This window comes from Macaca nemestrina, chromosome 20 (assembly GCF_043159975.1).
Source record: "Macaca nemestrina isolate mMacNem1 chromosome 20, mMacNem.hap1, whole genome shotgun sequence".
NCBI classification, from domain to species: domain Eukaryota; kingdom Metazoa; phylum Chordata; class Mammalia; order Primates; family Cercopithecidae; genus Macaca; species Macaca nemestrina.
Genome location: NC_092144.1, coordinates 14,788,583 through 14,802,382, shown reverse-complemented (window position 1 = coordinate 14,802,382; position 13,800 = coordinate 14,788,583). Strand labels below are relative to the sequence as shown.

General features: G+C 50.0%; 1 protein-coding gene across 1 annotated transcript; it reads left to right on the top strand.

Moving 5' to 3' along the window:
* The first annotated feature begins 304 nt into the window (after nt 1–304).
* Nucleotides 305–10,988, top strand: LOC105495019 (peptidoglycan recognition protein 2). Its single transcript, XM_011764182.2, has 5 exons — nt 305–495; nt 3,255–4,325; nt 8,048–8,258; nt 9,709–10,006; nt 10,882–10,988. Exons 1-5 carry the CDS (start codon nt 435–437, stop codon nt 10,969–10,971), a joined length of 1,731 nt encoding a protein of 576 aa, XP_011762484.2. The 5' UTR covers nt 305–434; the 3' UTR covers nt 10,972–10,988.
* Nucleotides 10,989–13,800: the final 2,812 nt, after the last annotated feature.

Sequence of the window (13,800 nt, the reverse complement as noted above, 5' to 3'; positions counted from 1 at the left end):
GCAGCTGAGAGTCCCCTCTGGTGGCCAGCAGTGGCTACAGAGCTGTCACCATGGGGAGGGGACAGGGCTTGCTGGGCTGGCCTCGGTCTACCTCTCTGGAGAATAGGCAGAGTTTATAGAGCCTGAACCACCTGGTCTTCAGGCCCCACTGGGGATGGGCCTGGCTTCCTGACCACTGACCTCAGCCTAGGAGGGACAGAAGAGACTGGGGGAGACCATGAGGCCCAGATGACCTTGACCCAGGGTACGCTGCCCAATGTCCCTGCTGCCTCCCGCCCACAGCTCTACGAGAGGCAGGTCTGTCATTCACCGCTGGACTTTGACAGTGGCCAAAGGCTCTGCTCAGTTCTCTGTGCCTGTCTCCGTCCAGCACTGCCGAGGTTCTCTGCCGAGGCCAACCAGGAATATCCCTTGGAAGCTGGAACCCAGCAACAATGGCCCAGGGTGTCCTCTGGATCCTGCTCGGATTGCTACTGTGGTCAGACCCAGGGACAGGTGAGTCAGGGGGTAGAGTTCTGGGACCAAACCTCTTGGCTCCGCAGAAGGTGTACTGCTGTCCCATCTGTGTCTTGCCCTGCATGAAGTGAGGCTGGAGACTCAAGCTCTCAAAGAACCTCCAGCATGTAGACATAGATATTCCCAGCTCCACAGAGTCAGGGCAAGGATAGGGGGAGGAATCTGTGGCCTGGGGAGCAAAAGTAGGGAAGGCTTCCTGGAGGAGGAGACGTAAGAGCTAGTCTAGGAAGAAAGAGAAATGATTTGGTGGAGAAGCCAGAAAGGGTATTTTTTTTTTTTTTTTTTTTGCAGAGAAGAACAAAGCTACACAGGAATTAGGTGGTGGACTGGAGAAGAACCTAGATTCTAGACAGGAGAGTGTGGCGAGTAAGACTTCCTGGATTCAAATTCTACCTCTGGCTGGGCCTGTAATCCCAGCACTTTGGGAGACCAAGGCAGGCAGATGACTTGAGATCAGGAGTTCGAGACCAGCCTGGCCAACATGGTGAAACCCCATCTCTACTGAAACTACAAAAATTAGCCAGGCGTGGTGGCAGGCACCTGCAATCCCAGCTACTCAGGAGGCTGAGGCCAGAAAATCACTTGAAATCAGGAGACGGAGGTTGCAGTGAGCTGAGCACTGCTGCACTCCAGCCTAGATGACACAGCAAGACTCCATCTCAAAAAAACAAAACAAAACAAAAAGGCAAATCCTGCCTCTGCCACTTCCTTGCTGTGTGACCTTAGGCAGGTAATTTAACCTCTCTGTGCTTCAGATGCCTCATCTGCAAAGGGACACTATCTTAGTCCCTTTGTGCTTCTATGCCAGAGTACCTGAAACCGAGTAAATTTGTAAAGAAGAGAAATTTACTTTCTTTCAGTGCTGCAGGCTGGGAAGTCCCAGATGCCAGTGCCTTGATCTTGGACATCCCAGCCTCTAGAACTGTGAGAAATAAATTCCTGTTCTTCTTCTTTTTTTTTTTTTTAAAGACAGAGTCTCACTCTGTCGCCCAGGCTAGAGTGCAGCAGCACGATCTCAGCTCACTGCAACCTCCACCTCCCAAGTTCAAGAGATCCTCCTGTCTCAGCCTCCCGAGTAGCTGGGATTACAGGCGCCCACCACTATGCCTGGCTAACTTTCGTATTTTTAGTAGAAACGGGGTTTCACCATGTTGGCCAGACTGTTCTCAAGCTCCTGACCTCAAGTGATCTGCCTGCCTCGGCCTCCCAAAGTGTTGGGATTACAGGCATGAGTCAGCACGCCCGGCCAAATTTCTGTCTTTTATAAATTACCCAACCTCAGAGATTCTGTTATAGCAGCACCAACATACTAAGACGGGGGCTAATAGGACCTAATTCACAAGGGTTGTGAAGATTAAATGAGTTAAACTATTAATATATAAGTCACCTAGACTAGTAGCTAGCACATAGTAAATGTTTACTGAATGTTAGTTATTATTTGATAACCCATCTCTGAACCAGCTCTGAGCCTAACTCAGCATTTCTAGGTTTGCAGTTCAGCCACTGACATTTCCCCAACATGGCACAAGTCCATCCTGCTCCTCCCCCTGCCTCTCAGGCATCTTTCTTTTTATTTTATTTATTTATTTTAATTTTATTTATTTATTTATTTATTTTGAGATGGAGTCTCACTCTGTCACCCAGGCTGGAATGCAGTGAGGGGGTCCTGTGTTCACTGCAACCTCCACCTCCTGGGTTCAAGCAGTTCTCTTGCCTCAGCCTCCTAAGTAGCTAGGATTACAGGTGTGTGCCACCGCGCCCAGCGAATTTTTTTATTTTTAGTAGCGACAGAGTTCTGCCATGTTGATCCGGCTGGTCCTGAACTCCTGACCTCAGGTGATCCACCCTCCTTGGCCTCCCAAAGTGCTGGGATTACAGGCGTGAGCCACCGCGCCTGACCTTTTATTGTTTATTTTTTGTTTTATGTTTTTTGTTTTTGTTTGTTTGTTTGAGACAAAGTCTCACTCTGTTGCCCAGGCTGGAGTGCAGTGGCGCGATCTGGGCTCACTGCAACCTCCACCTCCCAGGTTCAAGTGATTCTCCCATCTCAGCCTCTCGAGTAGCTGGGATTACAGGCACACACCACCGTGCCTGGCTAATTTTTGTATTTTTATTAGAGATGGGGTTTCATGGTGTTGACCAGGCTGGCCTTGAACTCCTGATCTCAGGTGATCCTCTCACCTTGACCTCCCAAAGTGCTGGGATTACACGCCTGAGCCACCGCAGCCAGTCCCAAGCATCTTTCAAAATACCTTTCCCTCTAACATCCCCAACTTTTAACTTCAATCCATCACAAAAGACCGTCCATCTCTGCTTCTCAAGATCTGGGGACTTTTCCACTTTTGTCCACTGCAATGTCACTACCTACCTTCTGCCACCTTCATCTCTCACCTCCACACTGTCTCCCCTTTTCTATCCTGGCACCCCAAAAATCCATTTCCTTATGGCAGCCAAATAAACAAATCTAAGCCTAAGAAAGGAGTCTTAGGATGCCAGGCTGGTCACACCTCTCTCCTGCTCATAGACCTGTTATGGCTCCCTAGTACTCACAGACAGTCTGAGCTCTTTAGCCAACAGGCAACAGTCTGTGTGCCTCAGTTTCCTCATCTATACAAGAATAGCATTGGGGGTCACGGGGTTATCAGATGGAGGGCTGGGAGCATTGGGAAGAAGTGGAATCAATACGAGGAAGCTCAGCAATGGGTGGGGTTGGGCTAACACATTCTTTCCTCCTGCAGCCTCCCTGCCCCTGCTCATGGACTCTGTCATCCAGGCCCTGGCTGAGCTGGAGCAGAAGGTGCCTGCTGCCAATGCCAGCCACACAGCTTCTGCGTGGCTGCTGTCAGCCTCAAACTCTGGCCCCCACAATCGCCTCTACCACTTCCTGCTGGGGGTGCAGAGCCTCGATGCTGCAGAGTTGGATCCCTACCCACTGAGCCCAGAGCTGCAAGGCCTGATCAAGGAGGTGGCCCAACATGATGTACGAGAAGGGCGGGAATACGGGGTGGTGCTGGCACCCGATGGCTCGACTGTGGCCGTGGAGCCTCTGCTGGCAGGGCTGGAGGCAGGGCTGCAAGGGCGCAAGGTCATAAACTTGCCGTTGGACAGCACGGCTACCTCTCGGGAGGCTGGAGTCACCTTTCCAGATATTGTGGCCATTGCTCCAGATGTAAAAGCCACCTCCACCCCAGGACTCAGGGATGCCTCTCCAGATGTCACCACTGCAGATATTGGAGCCAACTCTCCAGATGCTACAACAGGTTGTCCAGATGTCCAAGCTTCCTTGCCAGATGCCAAAGCCAAGACCCCCCCGACCATGGTGGACAGCCTCCTGGCAGTCACTCTGGCTGGAAACCTGGGCCTGACCTTCCTCCAGGGTCCCCAGACCCAGAGCCATCCAGACCTGGGAACTGAGGGCTGCTGGGACCAGCTCTCTGCCCCTCGGACCTTTACTCTTCTGGACCCCAAGGCATCTCTGTTAACCACGGCCTTCCTCAATGGTGCCCTGGATGGGGTCATCCTTGGAGACTACCTGAGCCGGACTCCTGAGCCCCGACCATCCCTCAGCCACTTGCTGAGCCAGTACTATGGGGCGGGGGTGGCCAGAGACCCAGGGTTCCGCAGCAACTTCCGACGGCAGAATGGGGCTGCTCTGACTTCAGCCTCCATCCTGGCCCAGCAGGTGTGGGGAACCCTTGTCCTTCTACAGAGGCTGGAGCCGGTACACTCCCAGCTTCGGTGCATGAGCCAAGAACAGCTGGCCCAGGTGGCCGCCAATGCTACCAAGGAGTTCACTGAGGCCTTCCTGGGTAAGGAGGTTCCCCACACCCTATGATCCTTCCCATTACAGATACAGACGCCCCCAACTCCATATGTTCAGGGAAGTTGAGGACTAGGAGAGACCAGAGGTGGCAATAAGGGATCTGGTCGGGGGTGGGTGGGACAGCTGCACAGGTGAGGAAATGCCAGAGTTGGGCCTTGAGGGATGAATAGGAGAGTGTTCATCTGATTTTGTTTTGTTTCATTTTATTTATTTGCATTAATTTATGGGGTACGAGTGTAACCTTGTTACTCGCATAGATTGCATAGTGGTCAAGTCTAGGCTTTTAGGGTACCCACCACTCCAATAACATACATCAACCCATTAAGCAATCTGTCATCATCTTCCCTCCTCTCTCCCCCTCACCCTTCTGAATCTTCACTGTCTATCTTTCCACACACTACATCCATGCATACACATTATTTAGCTCCCATTTATAAATGAGAACTTATAGTATTTGTCTCTCCGTGTTTGACTCGTTTCACTTGAGATAATGACCTCCAGTTCCATCCATGTTGCTGCAAAAGACATTATTTCCTTTTTTCTTTTTTTTTTTTTTTTTGAGGCTATCTCTGTCCCCCAGGCTGGAGAGTGCAGTGGCACGATCTCAGCTCACTGCAACCTCCGCCTCCTGGGTTCAAGCAATTCTCCTGCCTCAGTTTCCTGAGTAGCTGGGACTACAGGCATGTGCCACCAAGTCTGGGTAATTTTTTGTATTTTTAGTAGAGACGGAGTTTCACCATTTTATCAGGATTGTCTCCATCTCCTGACCTCATGATTCACCCTCGTTCTCCCAAAGTGCTAGTATTACGGGCGTGAGCCACTGTGTCCGGCTGACATTATTTCATTTTTTATGGCTAAGTAGTATTCCATTTCCTGCCAACCACTGTGGACAGCCTCCTGGCAATCACCCTGGCTGGAAACCTGGGCCTGATCTTCATCTAGGGCTCTCAGACCCAGAGCCATCCAGGTCTGTGATATATATTATATTTTCTTTATCCAATTCTCTGTTGATGGACACTTAAGTTAATTCCCTACCTTTGCTATTGTGAATAGTGTCCTGATCAACATGTGAATGCAGGTATCTTTTTAATATAATGATTTATTTTCCTTTGGGTAGCTATCCAGTAGTGGGATTGCTGGATTGAATGATAGTTCCAATTTATTATTATTATTATTATTATTATTATTTTAGACAGAGTTTCACTCTTGTCTCCCAGGCTGCAGTGCAATGGCACGATCTTGGCTCACTGCAACCTCCGCCTCCTGGGTTCAAGTGTTTCTCCTGCCTCAGCCTCCTAAGTAACTGGGATTACAGGTGCCTGCCACCACGCCCAGCTAATTTTTGCATTTTTAGTAGAGACAGAGTTTCACCATGTTGGCCCAGGCTGATCTCAAACTCCTAACCTCAGGTGATCCACCCACCTCAGCCTCCCAAAGTGCTGGGGTTACAGGTGTGAGCCATCACTCGGCTTTTCTGTCTTTGTAATAATAGCTATTATGATTAGAGTAAGATGGTATGTCTTTGTGGTTTTAATTTGCATTTCTCTGATGATTGGTGATGTTGAGCATGTTTTCCTTTGCCTATTGACCATGTGTATATCTTCTTTTGAAAAATGTCTATCAATGTCCTTTGCCCACTTTTTAGTGGGTCTTTCTTTCTTTCTTTCTTTCTTTCTTTCTTTCTTTCCTTTTTTTTTTCCTTGAGTTGTTTGAGTTCCTCGTAAATTCTGGGTATTAGTCACCTACCAAGTGGATAGTTTGCAAATATTTTCTTCCACTCTGAAAGTTGACTGTTCATTCTATTGATTATGTCTTTGGTGTGCAGAAGCTTTTTGGTTTAATTAAGTCCTGTTTGTCTATTTTTGTTTCTTTTGCCTGTGCTTTTGAGGTCTTAGTCATGAATTCTCTGCCTAGCCCAACGTTCAGAAATGTTTTCCTTAGGTTTTCTTCTGGTATTTTAGAGTTTCACGTCTTACATGTAAGTCTTTAATCCATCTTGAGTGAATTTTTTTTTTTTTTTTTTTTTTTTTTGAGACGGAGTTTCGCTCTTGTTGCCCAGGCTGGAGTACAATGGCACGATGTTGGCTCACCACAACCTCTGCCTCCCAGGTTCAAGTGATTCTCATGCCTCAGCTTCCCGAGTAGCTGGGATTACAGGCATGTGCCACCACAACCGTCTACTTTTTGTATTTTTAGTAGAGATGGGGTTTCTCCATGTTGGTCAGGCTGGTCTCGAACTCCCGACCTCAGGTGATCCGCCCGCCTCAGCCTCCCAAAGTGCTGGGATTACAGGCCTGAGCCACCGCGCCTGGCCTTTTTTTTTTTTTTTTTTTTTTTTGAGACTGAGTTTTTGCTCTGTTGCCCAGGCTGGAGTGCCAAGGCGTGATCTCAGCTCACTGCAACCTCTGCCTCCTGGGTTCAAGTGATTCTACTGCCTCAGCCTCCCACATAGATGGGATTACAGGCACCCACCACCATGCCCAGCTAACTTTTATATTTTTAGTAGAGACGGGGTTTCACCAAGTTGGCCAGGCTGGTCTCCAACTCTTGACCTCAGGTGATCCACCCACCTCAGCCTCCAAAAGTGCTGGGATTACAGGCATGAGCCAGTGCACCTGGCCTTGAGTTAATTTTTGTATATGGTAAGAGTTAGGGGTCCAGTTTCATTCTTCTGCATACGGTTGGCCAGTTGTCCCCATACCATTAGCACCATTTACTGAATAGGGAGTCCTTTTCCGATTGCTTATTTTTGTGGACTTAGTTGAAAAGTATTGTTTGTAGGTGTGCGGCTTTACTTCTGAGTTCTCTATTTCATTCCATTGGTCTATGTGTCTATTTTTGTAACAGTACCATGCTGTTTTGGTTACTGTAGTTTTGTAGTAAAATTTGAAGTCAGGTAATGTGATACCTTGCTCATTTTGCTTAGAATTGCTTTTGCTATTTGGGCTCATTTTTGGTTCCTTATAAATTTCAGGGTACTTTTGTCTGATTCTGTGAAAAATGACATTGGTATTTTGATAGAGTTTGCATTGAATCTGTAGATTGCTTTGGGAAATCTGGTTTCTTTTTTTCTAGAAAATGAGGTCTCACTATGTTGCCCAGGTTGGTCTTGAACTCCTGGGCTCAAGCGATCCACCCACCTCAGCCTCCCAAAGTGCTGAGATTACAGGAGTGAGCCACCATGCCTGCCCCCACCCCCAATTTTTTTTTTTTCTTTTTGAGACAGAGTCTTGCTCTGTCGCCCAGGCTGGCGTGCAATGGCACAATCTCGGCTCACTGCAACCTCCACCTCCCGGGTTCAAGCAAGTAATCTCATGCCTCAGCCTCCCAAGTAGCTGGGGTTACAGGCATGTGCCACCATGCCTGGCTGATTTTTGTATTTTTAGTAGAGACCAGGTTTCACCATGTTGGCCAGGCTGGTCTCAAACTCCTGACCTCAAGTGATCCACCCGCCTCGTCCTCCCAAAGTGCTGGGATTACAGGTGTGACCCACTACGTCCGGCCCACCCTCAATTTTTTTTAATAAAAATAAAATAGATTTAGTTGAGTATAGTTAGTGCCCAGGGAGGACCAATGTGGGGTGAGACTGGACCCTTTCCAAATCTGACAGGAGGCTGAGGGATGGTCTGTATGTGCGCTTTAATGGGGGTGGAGGGGGCAGGCAGAGAAACACTTCCTGACCCCAGCCTTGAATCCCCTTGCCTGTAGGATGCCCCGCCATCCATCCCCGTTGCCGCTGGGGAGCGGCGCCTTATCAGGGCCGCCCGACGCCGCTGCAGCTGCCGCTAGGATTCTTGTACGTGCATCACACCTACGTGCCTGCACCACCCTGCACGGACTTCGCGCGCTGCGCAGCCAACATGCGCTCCATGCAGCGCTACCACCAGGACACGCAAGGCTGGGAAGATATCGGCTACAGGTGGGAGGGGCCCGACCGGGGCGGGGGCTGGGCCCACGTTCGGGGGTGGGGTCTGAGTGGGTGGAGCCTGATGCAGGGGACCGGGTCTGAACTCTAGGAAAGCTGGCAAGACCAAGGAGGAGTCCTGATAGAGACAGACAAGTTGGAGAGGTGGCGTGGCCTAGGCTAGGGGCGGGGCCTTAACAGGGACCGGGAATAGCTAAACCGTGGGACTCGAGTCAGGGTAGAGAACTAGGACAGGAGGCGGGATCTGGGAGAGGAGCGGGACCTGTGGCAGAGTCTGGGTCTGGGGCCAGGCAGAGATGGCCTAAAACAGACAAAGGCCTGGTGCGGTGGCTCCCACCTGTAATCTCATCACTTTGGGAGGCTGAGACGGCAGGCTCGCTTGAGCCCAGGAGTTCGAGACCAGCCTGAGCGATATAGGAAGACATCCCCCCCCATCTCTACAAATAAAAAAATTAAAAAAACAAAACAAAACAAAACAAAAACAGCCGGGGATGGTGTTGCGCAACTGTAGTCCCAGCTACTCGGCAGGCTAACGTGGGAGGATCGCTGGATCCCAGGAGTTCAGGCTTGAGTGAGTTATGATCGCACCTCTGCACTCTAGCCTGAGTGACAGAGCGAGAACCCGTATCGAAAAGAAGAAAGAGGCCGGGTGTGGTGGCTCACGCCTGTAATCCCAGCACTTTGGGAGGCCGAGGCGGGAGGATCGCCTGAGACCAGCCTGACCAACATGGCTAAACCCCGTCTCCACTAAAAATAAAAATTAAAAAAAAAAAAAAATTAGATGGGCGTGGTGGAGGGTGCCTGTAATCCCAGCTACTCCGGAGGCTGAGGTAGGAGAATCGCTTGAACCCGGGAGGTGGTGGTGACAGTGAGCCGAGATCGCACCCTTGCACTTCAGCCTGAGCGACAAAAGCGAAACTCCATCAAAAAAGAAAAGAAAAGAAAAGAAAAGAAAAGAAAAGAAAGAAGGAAGGAAGGAAGGAAGGAAGGAAGGAGAAAAGGAAAAGGAGAAAAAAATACCCCGAAGGAAGGAAGGAAGGAAGGAAGGAAGGAAGGAAGGAAGGAAGGAAAAGGAAAAGGAAAAGGAAAAGGAAAAGGAAAAGGAAAAGGAAAAGGAAAAGGAAAAGGAGAAAAAAATACCCCCCAAAACCAGAAAAGCGCTCTGAATTGGGCAAGAACTGGACTTGAGAAAAGGCAGAGGTGGGGAGGAGGAGGGCAGAAAGGGGCGTGCCAGTACTGAAGCGCGGATCCAGAGAAACCGAACGGTTCTGGAGTGGCAGCTGTTGTGAGAGTGGAACAGAGCTGGATGGGACAGAGGTGGCGCGATCGCGCCGGTCTTGGGGTCGGTGGCCCTTGGCACACCAACAGAATCCGGGAGGGGCGCGGATAAGGGCCCGGGCCCCCGTGACGCCGCATGGTGCTTGCTTCTCCCTCCCCTCCGCAGTTTCGTGGTGGGTTCGGATGGCTACGTGTACGAGGGACGCGGCTGGCACTGGGTGGGCGCGCACACGCTCGGCCACAACTCCCGCGGCTTTGGCGTGGCCATAGTGGGCAACTACACCGCGGCGCTGCCCACCGAGGCCGCTCTGCGCACGGTGCGCGACACACTCCCGAGTTGTGCGGTGCGCGCCGGCCTCCTGCGGCCGGACTACGCGCTGCTGGGCCACCGCCAGCTGGTGCGCACCGACTGCCCCGGCGACGCGCTCTTCCATCTGCTGCGCACCTGGCCGCACTTCACCGCGGTGAGTCTGCGTAGCCTGCACTACCACGGCCCGCCGTCCCTCAGTCTACACAAGTTCCACAAGGTCCCTGCCCCCTGCCTGTAACCGCTGTTGCCTGCACAGCCTCAGCCAGGCCCCCAGCTTCCCTGCCTCACGTCTTTTCAGGCAACCCAGGCCCAGCCTTTGCGGGTCACTCTGCAGGCAACATCCCTGATCCTGTGACTTCTGCCTGTGCGGCCTCAGCTCAGCCCCAGACCCAGCCAGCCTGTCCTTTCCCCAGCTCTTAATACCTCTACCTTTACAGCCAGGTCATGGACCCTGACACCTACCAGCAGCCCCTCTGCCCTCACAACCTCAGCCTGGCCTTCATGGCTTCTCTACCCAAGTCACAACCTGTCAGGCTGCACCACCTCATCCTAGCCCGCTGAACTCTGATCTCACCCCTGCCCCTACCCGAAGGCCTTCTGTCCACACAACAGGAACCCAGGCTGTGACCTTTTGCCTTCACAACCTCTGTCCAGTCCTTAATCCTGTGTTGCAATTCTCTGCCCAGACAATCTCAACTCTGAGGATGCTTGTTTCGTCCCTGACTCCTTAACCCCTGATGACAGCTCTTATGCCAGCACAACTTTGACCTGATGCCCTCATCCCAGCCTTAGGTCGCCATCACTAAAACAACTTTAGAATCACACCTGGATAATCTTGTGCTACCTACATACTGCCACTCCATTTCATTAAGTTATTGACTAGCATACCCACCTCATACCCATCTTGTCCCCACTCTCTCACTTTGGGCCACTGTCCCCTCCCTGATCCAGGGTTCCACCACCAGGAGGGCAGACCCAGCCACACACCACAACCACTCCCAAGCCTCACACTCTCTTGTCTTTTTCCAGACTGTAAAGCCAAGACCTGCCAGGAGTGTCTCTCGGAGATCCAGGAGGGAGCCTCCTCCAAGGACCCTGCCAGCCACAGACCTTCAATAAAGACAGCATGGAAAGAACGTCTCTGTTCATGTCTGTGTTTGCATGCGTTGTCTAGTTTGGGTCTTCCCAAAAGCAGACCTTAAGACAATAATTCCAGTACAAGTAGTCTATTGAGAGGAGATCCCAGGGCAGGGCACAGTGGCTCACATCTGTAATCCCAGCACTTTGGGAGGCCAAGGCAAGGGGATCACCTGAGCTCAGGAGTTTGAGAACAACCTGGACAGTAGAGTGAAATCTCATCTCTGCAAAAAAAATTTAAAATTATCCAGGCATAGCCAGGCACAGTGGCTCGTGCCTGTAATCCCAACATTTTGGGAGGCTGAGGAGGGTGGTCGCCTGAGCTCAGGAGTTCAAGACCAGCCTGGCCAACATGACAAAACCCTGTCTCTAACAAAAATACCAAAAAATTAGCCAGGGGTGGTGGCACATGCCTGAGGTAGGAGGATCACTTGGGCCTAGGGGGCAGAGGTTGCAGTGAGCTGAAATCGCACCACTGCACTCCAGCCTGGGAGACAGAGTGAGACCCTGTCTCAAAAAAAGAAAAAATTATCCAGGCATAATGTTGTGTACCTGTAGTCCCAGCTACTCCGGAGGCTGAGGTGAGAGGATTGCTTGGGCTGAGAGGTCAAGGCTGCAGTGAACCATAATCATGTCACTGCACTCCAGCCTGGACAACAGAGTGAGAGCTTATCTCAAAGAAAAAAAGAGGGAAGGAAGGAAGAAAGGAAGAAGGAAAGAAAGAAAGAAAGAGGAAATAAGGGAGGAAGGGAGGAAGGGAGAAAAGAAAACAAGAAGAAAAAAAAGAGAGGTGAACAAGCCAGGTACTGACACAGGGAACTGGAGGCAGCCAGGAAATAATGTGTTTTCAAGCAAGTTTCCATTGTAGGCAAGAGAGCTCAGTCTCACTGGGAAGCCCTGGGGGAGAGCATAGGACACATACCTGAGTCATCCCACACAAGGGTTGAGGGAGCTGGGGTATTTATACACTAAAGTTATTAGGTGAGGGCTATTCTCAGGGACATGTTAATTCATTGGCACTTTTGGAATGCTTGTTACTTGGACATAGTGGATTCCATCTGCTAGATACAAATGGCTGCAAATGTCACTTCCTCAGGGAAGTCCTCCTTGATTTTTCCAGCTCAAAGAGTGGCAGTTTTGCTCAGCATTCATTGCAGTCTATTTCCTTCTAGGTCCTCCTTACCAGCTAGAAATGTCTCATGTATGAGTTTAGGATGTTATCTACCTCCATCATCTGTCAGCTCCAGGAACGCAGAAACCAAGTTTGGTTAGTTCTCTGCAGCCTCTCCAGCACCTAGCACATAATAGGCACTCGGGAAACATTTGACTAGACAAAGGCGTACATGAATCTTTTGAAACTGATATTATCGTCTTGTACAAATAAGGAAACCGAGGCTCAGAGAGAGGAAATGACTTGCCTGAGGTCACACAGAGGGAGAGGAGCCAGCTGGTACTCCGCTCCTGGACCGGATTTATGCTGACTCATTTATTCCTCAGAACAGCATTTACTCACCTCTGGCTTTCAAGTAAGCATTTGTGGAACCCTAACACAGATATAAGAAAGTGCTCCCAAGGGCACAGCTTGATGAATTTCCACAACAGCACACACCCATGTAACCAGGACCCAGCTCAATAAATAAAACATATTAAGCCAAGCGTGGTGGCACACATCTGCAGTCCCAGCCACTGCAGAGGCTGAGGCAGGAGGACTACCTGAGCCCAGGAGTATGAAACCAGCCTGGGCAACATAGTGAGACCCTGTCTCTTTACAAAAAAAAAAAAAAATTAAAATTAGCTGGGCATGGTGGCATGCACCTGCAAGCCCAGCTACTTGGGAGGCTGAGGCAGGAGGATTGCCTGAGCCCAGGAGTTCAAGGTTGCAATGACCCACAGTCATGTCTGTGAATAGCCACCGCACTCCCGCCTGGGTGACAGAACAAGGCTTCGTCTCTCTGAGCACAGAGGCTCATGCTATTCCTGTATTCCCACACTTTGGGAGGCTGAGGCATGAGGATTGTTTGAGCCCAGGAGTTCAAGACTAGCATGGGCAACATAGTGAGGCCCCGTCTCTACAAAAAACAAACAGATAAAAAGTTAAAAATTAGCCAGGTAGCATGCAACTGTGGTCCCAGCTACTCAAGAGCCTGAGGTAGGAGGATCGCTTGAGCCCAGGAGGCCAAGGATGCAGTGAGCTATGATTGTGCCACTGCACTCCAGCAGAGCAAGACTCTGTCTCAAAAAAGAAAAATCTTATTAAAAAAAAAGAACATGCTAAATTTGTGTTATGTGAATTTCACGTCAAAAAAAAAAAAAAAATAGGCCAGGCATGGTAGCATGTGCCTATTATCCCAGCTACTTGGGGGGCTGAGGTGTAAGGACCACTTGAGGCCAGGAGTTCAAGACCAGCCTGGGCAACAAAGCAAGACCCCCATCTCTACAAAAAAAAAATTATTTTTAATTAGCCGGGTGTGGTGGCATGCAGCTGTAGTCCCAGCTACTCGGGAGGCTGAGGCGAGAGGATCGCTTGAACCCAGGAATTAGAGGTTACAGTGAGCTATAATGGCACCATTGCACTCCAGCCTGGATGACAGACCTCATCTACAAAAAATAATAATATTCATATTATTTATAATATATTATTATATTACTATGTAATATAAATATTATATTTTTATTTTATGAAATCTATATTATTTTTACAGATCTCATTTATAAATAATAATAATAATAATAAGGGCGGGGCACAGTGGCTTACACCTGTAATACCAGCACTTTGGGAGGCCGAGGCAGGCAGATCATTTGAGGTCAGGA

Coding starts and splice junctions, on each gene's coding strand:
- LOC105495019 (XM_011764182.2), top strand. CDS start 435: ATGGCCCAGGGTGTCCTCTGGATCCTGCTCGGATTGCTACTGTGGTCA. Junction 496..3,254: donor GTGGTCAGACCCAGGGACAG/GTGAGTCAGGGG, acceptor TTCCTCCTGCAG/CCTCCCTGCCCCTGCTCATG. Junction 4,326..8,047: donor GTTCACTGAGGCCTTCCTGG/GTAAGGAGGTTC, acceptor CCTTGCCTGTAG/GATGCCCCGCCATCCATCCC.